Source organism: Sus scrofa, chromosome 15 (genome assembly GCF_054392235.1).
Source record: "Sus scrofa isolate SSC_HxYL_T2T_F1_AM1 chromosome 15, Sscrofa_HxYL_maternal_Yorkshire_Landrace_v2.0, whole genome shotgun sequence".
NCBI lineage: Eukaryota > Metazoa > Chordata > Mammalia > Artiodactyla > Suidae > Sus > Sus scrofa.
In genome coordinates this window covers 92,210,394-92,227,417 of record NC_139397.1, presented here as the reverse complement: position 1 = coordinate 92,227,417, position 17,024 = coordinate 92,210,394, and the positions used below count along the sequence as shown (strand labels likewise).

Genomic DNA, 17,024 nt, shown 5'->3' with positions numbered 1-17,024 from the left:
AGTCGGATTCGTTAACCACTGCGCCACGACGGGAACTCCTAATTTTTTTTTATTTTTTATTTTTGCTTTCTTCACTTTCTGGTTGTCACTTGCCCTTTTGCTCTTTAATCTTAAAAATGTAGTTATCTCCTCTTCTTTATCCTTGGGTTTCTGTTTTGTTTTGTTGTTTACTTCTTTACTGTGATTTTTAGTGTAGAGTTTTGGAAGACAGCAGGGCTAAATGTGCTAGTTCAGTCTCATCCAAAGTCTCAGTATTTCTTTTTATTTATTTATTTATTTATTTATTATTTTTTATTTTTGTCTTTTTGTCTTTTGTCTTTTGCTGTTGTTGTTGTTGTTGCTATTTCTTGGGCCACTCCCGCGGCATATGGAGGTTCCCAGGCTAGGGGTTGAAATGGAGCTGTAGCCACCGGCCTACGCCAGAGCCACAGCAACGCGGGATCCGAGCCGTGTCTGCAACCTACACCACAGCTCACGGCAACGCCGGATCGTTAACCCACTGAGCAAGGGCAGGGACCGAACCCGCAACCTCATGGTTCCTAGTCGGATTCGTTAACCACTGCGCCACGACGGGAACTCCAAAGTCTCAGTATTTCTGAAGCTCTCCTGTTTTCATCTCATAGTTGGATGAAATGCATTTCTAAGAGTACAAGATCTTTAGCGTAACTTCCTTTATTTATCCTTTCCCTCAATTCCCCTACCCACACTTTCAGTCTGAAAGCACATTTATCTTTTATGTGTAAGAGAATTTTTCTCTCTTTAGAATATCTTTATCTTTTATATGTCCAGAACATTGTTTTTCTTCATTAGCATGATCACAGTATCTGTTGTACCCTGATGTTTTGATTATACTATACAAATGGAGAATTTGGGAGTTTTTTTCTTTCCTTTTCTTGGATGGGGGGGGAAATTACACCTGCAGCATATGGAAGTCCCTGGGCCAGGGGTTGAATCTGCGCTGCAGCTGCAACCTACACCATTGCTGTGGCAATGTCAGATCCTTAACCCACTCTTCTTGGCTGGGGGACAAACCCATGTCGCCATAGTGACCTGACCCATTGCAGTCGGATTCTTTTTTTTTTTTTTTTTTTTTTTTTTTTTGTCTTTTTTTTTTTGCCATTTCTTGGGCCGCTCCTGCGGCATATGGAGGTTCCCAGGCTAGGGGTCGAATCGGAGCTGTAGCTGCCAGCCTACACCAGAGCCACAGCAACGTGGGATCCGAGCCGCATCTGCAACCTACACCACAGCTCACGGCAACGCCGGATGGTTAACCCACTGAGCAAGGCCAGGAATCGAACCCGCAACCTCATGGTTCCTAGTCAGATTCGTTAACCACTGCGCCACGACGGGAACTCCTGCAGTCGGATTCTTAACCTACTGCACTATAGCAGGAACTCCGTGGAGAGCATTATATGCATAATTTTTTTCCTTTATTTTCTTTTTTAATTCCCTTATTCTAACTTTTTAACTTTTTAGTTTGAAAGACTTCAAAGTATTTAAAAATGGAGAGACCAGTATAATGAGCCCCTGTGTACCCATCTCCCAGCTTCAACAATTATTAACTGTTGGCCAGTCTTTTTTTAATTTATACTCTCCACTCTGTCCCCTACAGGATCATCTGGAAGCCAATCCCATATACTCTATAGTTTCATCTGTGATATTTCAAATATGTATCTTTAAAAGATACAAGAGCATCCTTCAACTGTTGACCTAATAGAAAATAGAAAATGTATTCTTCTAACATTACTCTTGGCATGAGGATTCTGCTTTTTCTTTAATATTAAGGTGTACATTTTCTTCAGTACTGAGTGTCATTAATAAGGCTTAATCATGCCCATGATTGCCACTGGGTATTTCTGAGAGGCTAAAACATAGGCATGGAGAAGACAAAGACATAACAAGGCACAAATAGGGAGGAAAAAAAAGGAGTTAAGAAGGGGAAAACCTATTAAGATAGGGAGTGGACCTACATCTGCTTCTGATGTTCCTCAGGAATATCCTTTCCATGGGAAACACTTTCAACCATTTTTCAAGGCAGAAATAAAGACATAAAATTCCTGCTTCATTTGAAGGAGGATATGGTTGGAGTTGAGGTGATAGAAAGGTAGAATGACTATAACGTAGAAGAAGAGAAAATTTGCAAATTGGAGATTGAGCAACATTCTCATAAATAATGAATGGTTCATAGAAGAAATCAAAAAATATTTTGAGACAAATGAAAATGGAAACACAGCATACCAAACTTATAGGATATAGAAAAAGCAGTTCTTAGAGGGAAGTTTATAGTGATAAACACCTACATTAAGAAAAAATTTTATGCAACCTACCTTTATACCTTAAGGAACGAAAAAAAGAATATACTAAGCCCAAAGTCAGTAAAAGGAAGGAAATAACAGAGATCACAGCATAAATAAATGAAATAGAGACCAGAAAGATAATAGAAAAGATCAATGAAACCAAGAACTGTTTTTTTGTAAAGGTAAAATTGACCAACATTTAGCTAGATTAAGAATTTATTTCAAATAAAATTAGAAATGAAAGGAGACATTACAACTGGTAATGATCATAAAAAACTGCTGTAAACAGCTGTACATCAACAAATGAGATAATCTAGAAGAAATGGATGAATTCCTAGAAACATACAACCTACCAAGACAATCATGGAGAAATGGAAAATTTTAACAGACCAGTTAACTAACAAGGAGATTGAATCAATAATCAAAAACCTCTCAATAAAGCAAAGTCCAGGACCAGAGGACTTCACTGATGAACACTACTGAATATTTTAGGAAGAATACAGAAACAGACTCATGGATATAAAGAATAGACAAGGGGTTGCCAGGGGAGAAGGGATTGGGGAAGGGATGGAGTGGGAGGTTGGGGTTAGCACATGTAAGCTATTATACGTAGAGTGGGTAAACAACAAGTCCTACTGTATAACACACAGAACTACATTCAGCCTATTATAAACCATAATAGAAAAGAATGTTTAAGAAAGAATGTGTATGTGTATAATATATATGTAACTGAATCACTTTGCTGTGCAGCAGAAATTAACACAGCATTGTAAATCAACTATACATCAGTAAAGACAAAATTAGAATAATACCTTGATTTTAAAAAAAACAATCTTACACCAGTCCTTCTAAAGCTTTTCCAAAAAAAAAAAAAAAAGCAGGAAGTAGACTTCTTCCAAATTTATTGTACAAGACCAGTTTTACCCTCATACCAAAGCCAGACAGGGATACCACAAGAAAAGAAAGTTACAGGTCAATATCCGTGGTGAAGATAGATAAAGATATTCTCAACAAAATATTAGCAAGCTGAATTCAATAGAACATTAAAAGGTCATACACCATAATCAAGTGGGACTTATTCCTGTGATGCAAAGATGGTTTAGCACATGCTAATCATTAAATGTGATATGATATATTAACAAGATGAAGGATAAAAACCATGATCATCTCGCTAGATGTAGATGCAAAAAAAGCATTTGACAAAATTCTATATCCTTTTATGGTAAAAACTCTTTTAGCAGATTAGGTATAGATGGAATTATACCTAATAAAGTCTGTGGATGATAAGCCCAAAGCTAACATACTCAGCAGTGAAAAGCTGAAAGCTTTTTCACTAAGATCAGAAAACAAGACAAAGATACTCACTGTTGCCACTGTTATTCAAAAAGTAATGGAACCCCTAGCCAGAGTAATTAGACAAGAAAAAGAAAGAAAAGGCATCCAAGTTGGTAGGGAAAAATTAAAATTGCCCTTACTTGTAGAGGATGTAACATTATATGTAGAAAACCTTAAAGACCTCACACACACAAAATACTGTTAGAACTAATGAACGACTTCATTAAAATTGCAGAATACAACATCAGTATACAAAAATGAGTTGCATTTCTGTACGAATAATCTGTTGGAAAGAAATTAAGAAAACAATCATTTACAATAACATTAAAAAGAAATTTAAGGAAGTGAAAGATCTGTAACTGAAGACTGTAACACACTGAAAAGAAATTGAAGACAACATAAATGGAAAGATATTTTGTTTTCAAGACTGGAAGAATTAAAATTGTTAAAATGTCCATACTACTCAAAGTGATCTATAGATTCAACACAAGCCCTATCAAAATTCCAATGGTGTTTTTTACAGAAATAGAAAAAAACAATCCTCAAATTTATATGGACCCACGAAAGACCCTAAACAGCCAAAGTAACTTGAGAACAAAACTGAAGACATCACACTTCCTGAATTCAAAATATATTGTGAAGGTATAGTATTCAAAACTATAAACCACATAAACCACACATAGATCAGTAGGACAATAGCCAAAAATATCTGATGAGGGATTTATATCTGAAATCTACTATCATTCAACTCAGTAGCAAAACAAAACAAAACCCCCCAAATATCCCAATTGAAAAATGGGTTAGGGACCTGAATAGTCATTTTCCAAAGAAGATGTACAGATGGTCAACATGTACATGAAAAGTTGCTCAGCATTGCTAATCATCAGGGAAGAAAGCAAATCAAAACCGCAATGAAATATCACCTCATACTTTTTAGGATGTCTGTTTTTTAAAGATTTTTTTTTAGGGCTGTACCCATGGCATGTGGAAGTTCCCTGGTTAGGGGTTGAATCAGAGCTGCACCTGCTAGCCTACACCATAGCCACAGCAACATCAGATCCAAGCTGCATCTGTTATTTGCAGTTCATGGCAACACTGGATCCTTCAGCCACTGAGTGAGACCAAGAATTGAACCCGCACCCTCATGGGTACTAGTCGGGTTCTTAACCTACTGAGCCACAGTGGGAACTCCAGGATCTGTTTTTAAAAAGACCAGAGACAAGTGCTGTCAAGTATATAGAAGAAAGGGATGCCGTTAATGTAAAAGTAAACTGGTATAGCCACTATGGAAAACAATTTGGAAATTCCTCAAGAAATTAAAAATAGAACTGCTGTGATCTGCAGTCCTGCTTCTGGGTGTACATCCAAAGGAAGCAAAATCATTATTTTAAAGAGATTTGTACTCCTATGTTTATTGAAGCATTATTGCAACAGCCAAAGTATAGAAATAACCTAAGTGTCCTTTGACAGGTGAATGGGTAAAGAAAATATGGTGTGTGTGTATATGAATATCTGTATATATCCCATTGTATGTGGTGTATATGTATGTGTGTGTGTTTATTATTTCACATACACACAGTGGAACTTGTCATTTGCAACAACATGGATGAACTTGGAGGGCATTATGTGAAGTGAAATAAGCCAGACAGAGAAAGCAAATGCTCCATGGTGTCAAACGTTGAATCTTAAAAAAAAAAAAAAAGTTGGCATTCCCATCGTGGCACAGCAGAAATGAATCCGACTAGAAGCCATGAGGTTGTGGATTTGATCTCTGGCCTTGCTCAGTGGGTTGAGGATCCGGTGTTGCTGTGAGCTGTGGTGTAGGTCACAGATGTGGCTCAGATCCCGCGTTGCTATGGCCGTGGCTGTGGCTGTGGCTGGCAGCTGTAGCTCTGATTCAACCTCTAGCCGAGGAACTTCCATGTGCCATGAGTGCAGCCCTATAAAGAAAAAAAAAAAGTTGAACGTGTGGCTTCCAGTGGTTGCCAGTGGCTAGGGAGTGGGAAAAATAGGCTAGAAAAAGGACTATTGTAAGATGAATAAGATCTGAAGAGCTAATGTATAACATGATGACTATGGTTGATAATACTGTATTGAATAATTGAAATTTGCCAAGATAGTAGAAGTGTTCTCATAAAGAAAAAAAAGTAAAGGGGTGGGGAGAGTTCCCATTGTAGCTCAGCGGCTTACCAACTACATTAGTATCCATGTCGATGTGGGCTTGATCCCTGGCCTTACTTAGTGAGTTAAGGATCCCATGTTGCTGCAAGTTGGGGTGTAAGTTTCCGACACAGCTCAGATCCCACATTGCTGTGGCTGTGGCACAGGGTGGCAGCTGCAGCTCCGATTTAAACCCTAGCCCAGAAACTTCCATATGCTGCAGGTGTGGCCCTAAAAATAAATAAATGAATGAATGTGAAATGATGATATGTTTAGATTAACTCAGTGGTGGAATCCTTTCACAGTATATACAAATCAAATCATCATATTATACACTTTAACTATATTACAGTTTTGTCACTCATTTAAGTTGAAGTTTAAAAAAAAAAGTAGAAGGGATGGAAAAGAGAAAACTTTGTCAAATCATTCTGGTTGTTTATTCTGTACTCTTTATATTTTGTACATATTTACCAGGTGAGTTTTAGTTTCTCTACTTCTATTGGTCTTTTCAAGAAAAATCCAAATATTTAGATGTTTGATGATAGATGTTAAAATGTTTATCCTTTTTATCAGAGTTCCCATTGTGGCTCAGTGGGTTAAAAAACAGACAGTGTTGGTGAGGATGTAGATTCGATCCCTGGCCTCTCTCAGTGGGTTAGGGAGCCAGCATTGTCTCAGGCTGCTGTGTAGGTTGCAAATGTGGCTCAATCCAGTGTTGCTGTGGCTGTGGTGTAGACCAGGGACTTCCATATGCCACAAGTGTGGCTGTAAAGAGAAAAGAAAAACTTAGATGTTTTTCACTATGTTATTAAATATTTTTAAAGTTCAGATTATTAAAAGACCTAGTAGGTTTGATATATTTGTCTCTAGGTTATCAACCTTCTAAGAAAAGATACTTGAAAATCTTATTTTGTCTTAAATATAAAAATACAGAAAGACATATAAGACAAATGTATTGCTTAATGAATTATGAGACAAATAGCTATAAAGGCGATTTTATTTTATTTTATTTTATTTTTGTCTTTTTGCTATTTCATTGGGCCACTCCCGTGGCATATGGAGGTTCCCAGGCTAGGGGTCTAATCGGAGCTGTAGCCGCCGGCCTACACCAGAGCCACAGCAACGCGGGATCCGAGCCGTGTCTGCGACCTACACCACAGCTCACGGCAACGCCGGATCGTTAACCCACTGAGCAAGGGCAGGGACCAAACCTGCAACCTCATGGTTCCTAGTCAGATTCGTTAACCACTGCGCCACAACGGGAACTCCATAAAGGCGATTTTAATGTCTTTGAATTACTATTGAGATCTAGGAAAATGTAATTAGTAAAATGCTGAAATTTCTATCAAAAACTATTGTGTCAGAAAAGTGGACACGATTTGTAGGCTTTTGTAAATTAATGGTAATGCAAATTTCAATGTATAATTTTATCTATGAATAATATTTGTATATATTTAGAAAGGAATACTATTTCCAGAGTTGCAAATATTGTGAAAATGGCATCCAGTTGCATTGTTATGTTGTGATAACAGAGTTTGACTTTTGTCCTAGGTCTTCAGGGCAGAAATGTTCTAATTTTGACTTTTATAAAGTACTTACGGTATTATTGGCGCATTTTATTTGTATTACCTATTATAAAGTTTTGCTGCTCAGTTAGTTTAAAAGTTCAGAGATTTTGTGTGTTGTTACTGTTTATGAATAACTGTGCCCAAAGCCACACAGAGGGATAGCTGAACATGAGTTATGCAGTTTGTTATTCCTAGGTTTCATGTTGGAATTCAAGCTTCAGTTGGTTTAATCCACATAGGCAGAACCCTCAGATGAGGAGGGCCAACTGTAATTCAAAAAGTATTCTTGTATAACAAGAATGCTTTTAAGCAGGAGAGTTACTATTTATTTTTTGTCTTTATTTATTTATTTTTGCTTTTCAGGGCTGCAACCATGGCGTATGGAGATTCCCAGGCTAGGGGGTCTAATCAGAGCTATAGCTGCTGGCCTCTGCCACAGCCCCAACAATGCCAGATCTGAGCCACGTCTGCGACCTACACCACAGCTCACAGCAATGCCAAATCCTTAACCCACTGAGTGAAGTCAGGGATCAAACCTGCAACCTCATGGTTCCTAGTCAGATTTGTTTCCTTTGTGCCACAATGGGTACTCCTTATTTTATTTTAATTTTTTATTTTTATTTTTTGGTCTTCTTGGCTATTTAGGGCTGCACCCGCAGCATATGGAGGTTCCCAGGCTAGGGGTCTAATCGGAGCTGTAGCTCTCCGGGCTACACCAGAACACCAAAACCAGAGCAACTCGGGATCTGAGCTGCGTCTGTGACCTACACCACAGCTCACGGCAACACCAGATCCTTAACCCACTGAGCAAGGCCAGGGATCAAACCTGCAACCTCATGGTTCCTAGTCAGATTCATTAACCACTGCGCCACTATGGGAACTCCTGTTGTTCATTTTTGTAGTAAATAGGGAAAGGATGCCTACCTTCTTTTCTAAAACATACACTTGAGATGTGCTTTAATCAGTCTAATGACCTCTTTCTAACTTTTCCCTCCAGGAACTGCAGTTGGAACATGCGAGACAAGCCTTTGCACTGAAAGACAAAAACAAAAGTGGCATGATTTCTGGTCTGGATTTCAGTGACATCATGGTTACCATTCGGTCTCACATGCTTACTCCTTTCGTGGAGGAGAACTTAGTTTCAGTAAGTAAAAAGCAATCACTTCAACTTTCTATTTCCTTAAACCCTTGGAACTCTTGTCCTGGATTGCCTCCCTGCACCTATCTAACTCTCACCTGCTCTGACTTTATGCTTGATTGATAGAAGGTAAACACTTGTGTGTAAGGGAGGCGGTGGGGGTGATAGCGAGTAGCCTTTCCCCAGATCATAGCTTTTTTTTTTCAGCGCCACCATCTTGCTCTCATATATTTCCAAATTGTTTATTTCCATTTACAGAGTCCACCTAAAGAAAACAAGGGAGTTTGTAGACAAGGGTGTGCAATTACTTTTTCCAGTGGGCAGTTCTTCTCCCGGACACCTCTGCCTTTACCTTTGGCCTCTTTCCATCCCACCAGGCTCCCAAAGCCTTGCTATAAGGATGGCTCTTTCCTTTGTTGCCTGCAGGGTGCTGTTTGCTAGAGGGAACATCACTGGCCTCTACAGTGTTTTAATCATGGCTGTGGCAGAAGGTATGGAGGAAATATGTGGGCGTCAGCCTCTGTGGCTCACTCCTCTCTCTGCCCCTTCACCTGTGCATTCAGTCTGCATGGACCAGACAGTTTTTTGTTCTCTAAACTGCTAATCTCTATAAAGCAATCATCTGGACCAATAGCAAACTGATGTCATCCACTTCCTCACAAAAGAGTGGTGAAACTTTCCTCACTTATCAATTTTCTTGTTCATGTGTTACACTTAATGTATAAGTTTTTGATTGCTGCTTGTTTTAAATGGAGGGAAGCCAATGGATGCTTTTGTTTTTTCAGCTGAAGATCATTATCCCTGATTTAGACTGGGGTAGAAAGATCAACTTCTGTTCTTTTTCTTCAGTGAATTTGAACATGGAGCATGTCACTTTCTCCTACACATTTCACCTCCTTGACACTCATCTTCCACTCCCCCTACCTTCACCCCATACCCCAGCCAAAAAATGAAAGAAGGAAGGAAAGAAACAAAGGGAGAAAGGGAGGGAGGAAGGAAAAAAAATCCTACAAAGAAGGACTCTGTGCCTTAGGGTGAGGGAACCCATTTAATCTTTTCCAGTTGGGTTAGATAGACCTGTTATTGCCTCAGTTTACCAAATGCCATTTCAGTTTCTGGAGGAATGTATTAAATAATTTGAGTCTGGCTTTTGGAACGCTGGTATCCAAATTTAGGCTAATAGAAATATCATATATGTTTGGGTTAACATGTGTGTGACTGATGGCAGGGGTGGGAACCTTTGCCCATTATTACCTACACTATTCTTAATAGACCTTTATGATTAAGGTTGTCACCCTCGAATTTCCATAAGTATTTCTTTTTCAGGTTGGGTTTGGTTTTGTTTTGACTGCAGCATGTAGCAGCTTGCTGTGGGCTCTCAGTTCCCAGACCACGGATTGAACCCTGGGCCACAGTGGTTAAAGCACTGCATCCTAACCACTAGACCACCAGAGAACTCCCTCTTTTGAGTTTTTAATACAGAACATTTTTAATCATCTGGGTTCCTTTGTGTCTTGGCTTAAAAATGAGGCTTTTGCAAACCATGGAGAATACTTTCCTTTGAGTTTATGTCCAAGTGTTGGACAGAGGGAGGAATTACCTCCTCACGCTGCAGAGGTAATAAAGGCCTTATTGTCCCCCATCCTTCCTCAGGCATTAGAGAATCTCTTTAGTGCTATTCCAGTAAAGACACAATATGCAGCAGATACATCATCCCTAGATTTTCTCTGCATCTTTTGCAGTTTGGGGTAGTTGTGGTGGAGATTCAGAGCCCAGAATAGATTGTTCTACATCTAAATTATAACAATGGCCTTAAAAAAGAAAAGGTTAGGAAATTTAATGCAGTGAAATAGTCTTAAAAATTAAAATTACCACTGTTTTTTGTATATGTGTTTGGAAAAAAAAAAAGTGACTTAACAAATGCTCCTTATATTGCACATTGAGGTTTGGATTACCCAGCACTAGCCCGAGTTCCATAGTTGAAGGTCTTGAAAATCCTGTTTAAATAGTCATTGGTTTTGATCTGTGATAATTGTATTTGTTGTTTCTGACCTTATAGGTAGATGAACCATGAAGTCCAACTTCCAGATGTTGCTTTCTTCCCTAAAACCTAAATTGCATAGACTTCCCTGAGAGCATGAAACACACTGACAGTGTTTCAGCACGATACCTTCCTTGTGTTTATGGACTGGTTGTTAATCATTTTAATAATGAAGGCTCCTCTGGATTTTCTTTGAGAAAAGTTCAGTGTCCATAAATCTGAGTTTTTTTGTTTGTGTTTGTGTTTTTAACTTTTGGTGTTGTCATTTCCTAGGCAGCTGGAGGAAGTATTTCACACCAGGTTAGCTTCTCCTACTTCAATGCATTTAACTCCTTACTGAATAACATGGAGCTTGTTCGTAAGATATATAGCACTCTAGCTGGCACAAGGAAAGATGTTGAAGTCACAAAGGGTAAGATTTAAAATATGTACATTGATTTGAACCTCAGCATTTTCACTTTTCTTTATCTAGGACATGAGGTTGATTTAAGTTTACTATTCTGAAGCAGATCTAGAAAGTATGTTACCATGTGTGTGTGCTTCACTTGGGCCATAATGGTCTCTGAAAATCCAGGTGGATTTGATGGGATGCTGAGGTCAGGAATGGAGAAGTGGCTTTGACAGTTTTGAAAAAAAACTTTAGACTGTCATACAGGTCAGTGGCTTCTTTGTATGAGGAAAGGGTTGCCACAGAAGATTGGGCAAGCCTACTCATTTTGCTGGATTGTAGTAGGGTGTTTTAGGTGACTGGACAATAGCCAATTCTTTTAGCTTGTAACTCTGGAAACCAAAGCGAATAAACAAGAGAGAGGATTCCAAAAATATTGTTTTATCTCTGAAGTTAATTTGTCTTTATCTGGTATACTGTTTCATCATCTTAACATTTTATCTTTTGCCAGCTTTCATATTTTCACAGTTATTTCTATGTAGTTGAACATAGATATTTGAAATTCAGTTTTAGACTTTCAAAATAATACTAAATTGCTTTTAGCTTTCAGATAATAGTTGGTTATGGTAGATCTTTGTTGTATGTTAAGAATCTTTCAAGATTTTAAAATATTTTCTTTTTCTTCCAGAGGAATTTGCCCAGAGTGCCATACGCTATGGACAAGTCACCCCATTAGAGATTGATATCCTGTATCAGCTTGCAGACTTATATAATGCTACAGGGTAACTATTCTAATAATTTCTTGTAATTTTTTTTTTTTTTGACTGCGCCCACAGTATGCAGAAGTCCCCAAGCCAAGGATCAGAACCAAGCCACAGCAGTGACAGTGCTAAATCCCTAACCGCTGGGCTACCAAAGAACTCCTTCTTGTGATAATTCTCAAGACAGTTATTTTAACATGAAACAATAGTATTCTTTCAGTTTATTTATTTAAACAGCAGTTTATTAGGTATATAAGTCCTAAGAAAGAGACATGCAGATGTGAGAAACAGGGGAGGGGAGACAGAATAAGACGGAGTATAGGTAAGAGGAGAATGGAGGGAGGGAAAGGGAGAGAGAATAAGAGGGGAACAGAGAGAGGAGGGGAAGAAAAGAGGAGGGAAGAAAGAGAGAGCGAGGTAAGAGAAAGGGAGTAAGGAGTTGAAAGGTGTGAGAGAGGCAAGTGAGGTAGGAAGAAAAATGAGAGGACGAGGGTAGGGAAGTAAGAGAGGGATGGAAATTCTGATTTAACCTGGATTCTCTGGAGGCGTAGGAATTTTTAGAGGATTTGTGGAAATGTGCCTCAATTTATAAACTAAATTGAGGTACATGTTCAGGAATCTTTATCTTTTTGTTGTGAGCCACACAGGAAGTCCAGGAATCTTATCTTTTTGATTCAGTGTGAATGGGCATTTTACTAAACAGCATATACCATTTTGTGTTGGAGAGTGTCATTTGCCATCTGGGACATTATCATCATGGTTATCATCATAGATAAGCTCATATATTTTATGCCTCTATTTTATAGATTGAAAAAACCCAAAACACACAGAGAGTATTTAATTTGCCAAGTCTTATACAAATCCAGGTGAAAAACCCTTGTCTTTGGGCACCCAGTGGGACCTGTGGGTTAGGGAACTTAATGATCGGTTAAGTTATCAGGGTTTTTTAGTCACTTCTAGTAATTATTTAAGTGTAGGATTTCTGAAAAAATGGGTTTTAATCCTACAGCTGAGTACTAATAGAAGTTGAGGGTAAATAGATAATTCCTTGCCTTCATGCTGCATAATGAATTGTTGAGCTGGGGATGATTTTGAATAAACCAGCAAGTCTTTGATGATTGACATGAAATATCAGGCCATGTCTCGCCCATCTAGAATTCACATTTTTTGTAAAGGTGTTGAATCTACAGCATCATAATAAATTCTTTGAAAAAATGCTTCTCAAAACTGGATCTGAAGTGACCTACTAGCTGGTTTATGGAACTTACCTATTTTAAAGTAAAATTTTTCAGAAACAGTAGTGCATTCACGTGGTTCAAAACTCAGCGAGTTTAAAAGGGCATGCCATGGAGTTCCCTCGTGGCTCAGTGGATTAAGGATCTAGCATTCAGCCTCTGGCCCAGGAACTTCCACATGCCAGTTGCATGGCCAAAAAATAAAAAATTTTTAAAAATTAAAAAAAAAGACAAAAAAAAAAAAAAAAAAAAGGAGTTCCCATCGTGGCGCAGTGGTTAACGAATCCGACTAGGAGCCATGAGGTTGCGGGTTCAGTCCCTGCCCTTGCTCAGTGGGTTAACGATCCGGCGTTGCTGTGAGCTGTGGTGTAGGTTGCAGACACGGCTCGGATCCCTGTTGCTGTGGCTCTGGCGTAGGCCGGCGGCTGCGGCTCCAATTCGACCCCTAGCCTGGGAACCTCCATATGCCGCAGAAGTGGCCCAAAGAAATAGCAAATAGACAAAAAAAACAAAAAACAAAAAGAGCATACCATTAAAAAGTATCTCTTCTACCCTTACGCCTTTACTTAAAAGCAACCAGTGTATATTAGTTTTATATTTATCCTTCTCAAGAGACTTTGCACTTATGCATTAAATATGAATGCTAGGAGAATATATTTAGTATGTATGAATGCTCAATGTTTATACTTTGTTTCTAGCAAAAATTATTTCTTTAATTTTAACATCTATCTTTGAACTATTCAATTTGTGTACTCCACATTATCTCTCCAGAGTCTTTTGCTTTTTGTGTGGCAAACAGGATCTGAAGATTTTTTTTCTCACTAAAATGATCTGTGTGAATAGAAAAATACTATTTTTAAACCATAGTTCTTTTTTGCTCCCTTTTTTTTTTGAAGAACGATGATCTTAGTATGAGGAGTTTTTAATGATTCTTTCTTTCCCATATTTTTTGCCTGAAGGCGCTTGACTCTGGCAGATATTGAGAGAATAGCCCCATTGGCTGAGGGGGCCTTACCTTACAACCTGGCGGAACTTCAGAGACAGGTAGGAGGAGTCTCATAAACAGAATCACCTTCAAAAATGCTGAAACAGTATATGTACACGACAGCCTCGAGCTTCTGAATCCATGAAAATTGCTTTATAGAGAAAGACTTTCCTCAAAGATTACCTTTATGGACTGTTACCCTCCACCCTCATAGAGTATTTTTATGGGGCAACTAGGTTTATGTTTGTGGTTTTTTCTTTCAGCTTATTAAGATAGGGAAATAAGACTGCAAACATACATGGGCTTGGCTTCCCTCTCCCTAGGAGGAACGGTCTTTTCCTTTCATTTGTCTCCTGACATTTAAACATTAGTGTTAAGTTTGCTTTGTATCATTAAACTGATTATTTATAGAGTTTTTAAAATACAAAACATTCCTTTAATGAAATAAATCTTTCACGAGAATGTGCCTTATAGATACAGCAACGCAGGAAAACTAATTAATGAGCCAGAGAGAAAACCTTGATTATTACATTTTTGATAATATCAGGGTTATTTAAATGTTAAGAATGTCAAAAACAGTAGCTTCTGAGTCCTGTAAAGTTAATGCAGTATTATGTCTGGTTTCAAAAATACTATCTTAATAGGAAAAGAAACCCCATGATATTAACCTTAAAGAGTGAAATGGAGCGGTTTCTTAACAGTCTTCTTTCAAACTGAAACCATATTTCTGGAGCACTTGGAGGAAATCTCTGTTGCATCGATGGTTTTGTGCAGGGCTGAGGGTTATAGGAGGGCTAGTCTTTGTCCTCCTGATTGTTTTTCTGTTCTGATAGACATGAGACCTGTGTCCCTCATCATTCTTTAGGAGTCTATGATATCCTATGAGGCTGGGAGACATAGGGAGGGCATGGGGAGAGGGGGAAAGAAGACAAGAAACAAGAAGAGAGAGGAAAAAAAGCTAAATGAGCATGCCATAGAAAGAGCCTAGGCCTCCTTTTTCTTCACTGCTGCCACATCAGTGAATAGCCAGATGTGCTAATGAAAGATCAGGGTATGTAAGTGTGGTTCACTTTAGGAAGTTTCAGTAGCAAATCTCTCTTCTACTCAAGCTCTCTGATTCTGCCTCTGAAAAGAAGTAGAATTTCCAGTTTTAACTGTGCATAATAAACAAGAACTTTTGTAGTCAGGTAAGTAAATTAAAAATGGAAATATTGCTTTTATATCTGTATTTTGTGTTAATATTTTGCTTGGTGTATAATAAAGATTTCTGTAGATTAAAATATATTTGTAACCTACAGCAATGTAGCTTCTTTACTGCCGTCAAAGTTTATTTTCATTATGAGTTCTCAGATCCTTTAAAAAGAATAAATTAAGGAGTTCCCGTTGTGGCTCAGTAGAAAATGAACCTGACTAGGACCCATGAAGATGTGGGTTTGATCCCTGGCCTCGTTCAGTGGGTTAAGGATCTGGCGTTGCCATGAGCTGTGGTGTAGGTCACAGATGCGGTTTGGATCCTGCGTTGCTGTGGCTGTGGCTGTGACCAGCAGCTGCAGCTCTGATTTGACCCCTAGCCTGGGAACTTCTATGTGCCACATGTGTGGCACTGAAAAAAAAGGCAAAAAAAAAAAAAAAAAAAAAAAAAGAGAGAGATGAATTTATTCCAATTCATTGATTTATAATAAGATTTAATAAGAATATTTAAAATTTGAGATGTATTCGAATATTTACAGTTCTTAATGAATTTAATTTTATATTTTATAGTATTTGTCTATGAAAATTTTTTCTTAAAGTTTGAAAAGTTGCATTTCAGGAGTTCTTACTGTGGCACAGTGGGTTAATGATCTGGCTCATCTCTGTGGCATGGCCGGTTCAATCCCTGGCCCAACACAATGGGTTCAGGATCCCATGTTGCCCCAGCTGTGGTGTAGGTGACAGATGTGGCTGCAATTTGATTCCTGGTCTGGGAACTTCCATATGCTGAGGGTGTGGCTGAAAAAGAAAAAAGGGAAAAGAAAAATCACATTTCAAAAGAAGATGTTTTCTAGTATTACATGCCTATTAATATGATTTTCCCTGGGGGTGTCCTTAATATTCATAATTAGGGAATATCTCATTTAGCTTATTAAGAACAGTGAAATGAATTTAAAAGTCCCAAAGTCATTTCCTCCTTTCTCAGCCTTTCTGCTGCTCTTTCTTTTTGTTTTATCCATCTTTCTTGCACCTGGCAATTTTCATGGAGGCCAAAAAATGAAGGCTGTTTTTGTAATCTTTGGTGCTCTAAGTCTACAGCGCTCACATTTCTGAGTCCTGGGGAAGGTAATTTAATTCTACTGCTATTGTAAGTTTTTTTGTTTGTTTGTTTGTCTTTTTAGGGCCACAACCACAGCATATGCAGTTTCCCAGGCTAGGGTCTAATCAAAGTTGTAGCCACTGGCCCACGCCACAGCCACAGTCACAGCCAAGCGGAATCTGAGCCGCTTCTGTGACTTACCCCACAGCCCATGGCAACGCCAGATCCTTAACCCACTGAGCAAGGCAAGGGATTGAACCCGCAACCTTATGGTTCCTGGTTGGATTCATTTCTGCTGCACCATGACGGGAATCCATGTAAATTTTCTTGAAAAGAGATTAGAAGATGATCTGCTTGCCTTCAGTGGCAGCACTGATGCTTAGCATGAATGGCCTCAAAGTTCTTGTCAGGTACTTAGAAAGGAGCAGTGATAAAAACCACTACTATCCTCTTTCCCTGGGTTTCTTATTGGCATCTAGGGTGGTGGTCAAGTGGTCTGCCTTTTCTCTAACCTGTAGGATGGGATCTGCAATCTCCAGAGAGCAGGTGGAGATCCTGGGTGTTCTTATATTGGTTCCAAAGGAGGAACCTCAGAACTTATTTTTTTTTTTCTTCTTTCATTTATGTCAGCTACGTTGGGTAGCTGAGGGTTAGGAATAGAGAAATAAAAATGAGGGTTTTAAAATCTATTTTTTTCCTGTAAATTATTGTAAAACAAAATCCGAGAAAGTAAGACTCATGCAAGTCGTAAATAATTTTTAGAATTTCCTAGAAACTAATTAATGAAGATTATTTAAGAGCGTTTCAAATTAATATGCCTGGTTAC

The 17,024-nt window shown here is 38.5% G+C and overlaps 1 protein-coding gene across 10 annotated transcripts in view; it reads left to right on the top strand.

Annotated features, from left to right (window-relative positions):
- SLC25A12 (solute carrier family 25 member 12) overlaps nucleotides 1-17,024 on the top strand; it is a 204,055-nt gene that overhangs the window by 149,363 nt on the left and 37,668 nt on the right. For all 10 annotated transcript variants that reach the window (XM_084999505.1, XM_084999504.1, XM_084999509.1 and 7 more), the window contains 4 exons: nucleotides 8,358-8,504; nucleotides 10,813-10,951; nucleotides 11,616-11,709; nucleotides 13,883-13,967. In XM_084999505.1, the coding sequence (XP_084855631.1) occupies nucleotides 8,358-8,504; nucleotides 10,813-10,951; nucleotides 11,616-11,709; nucleotides 13,883-13,967 (465 nt within the window). The remainder of the gene's footprint in view (nucleotides 1-8,357; nucleotides 8,505-10,812; nucleotides 10,952-11,615; nucleotides 11,710-13,882; nucleotides 13,968-17,024) is intronic.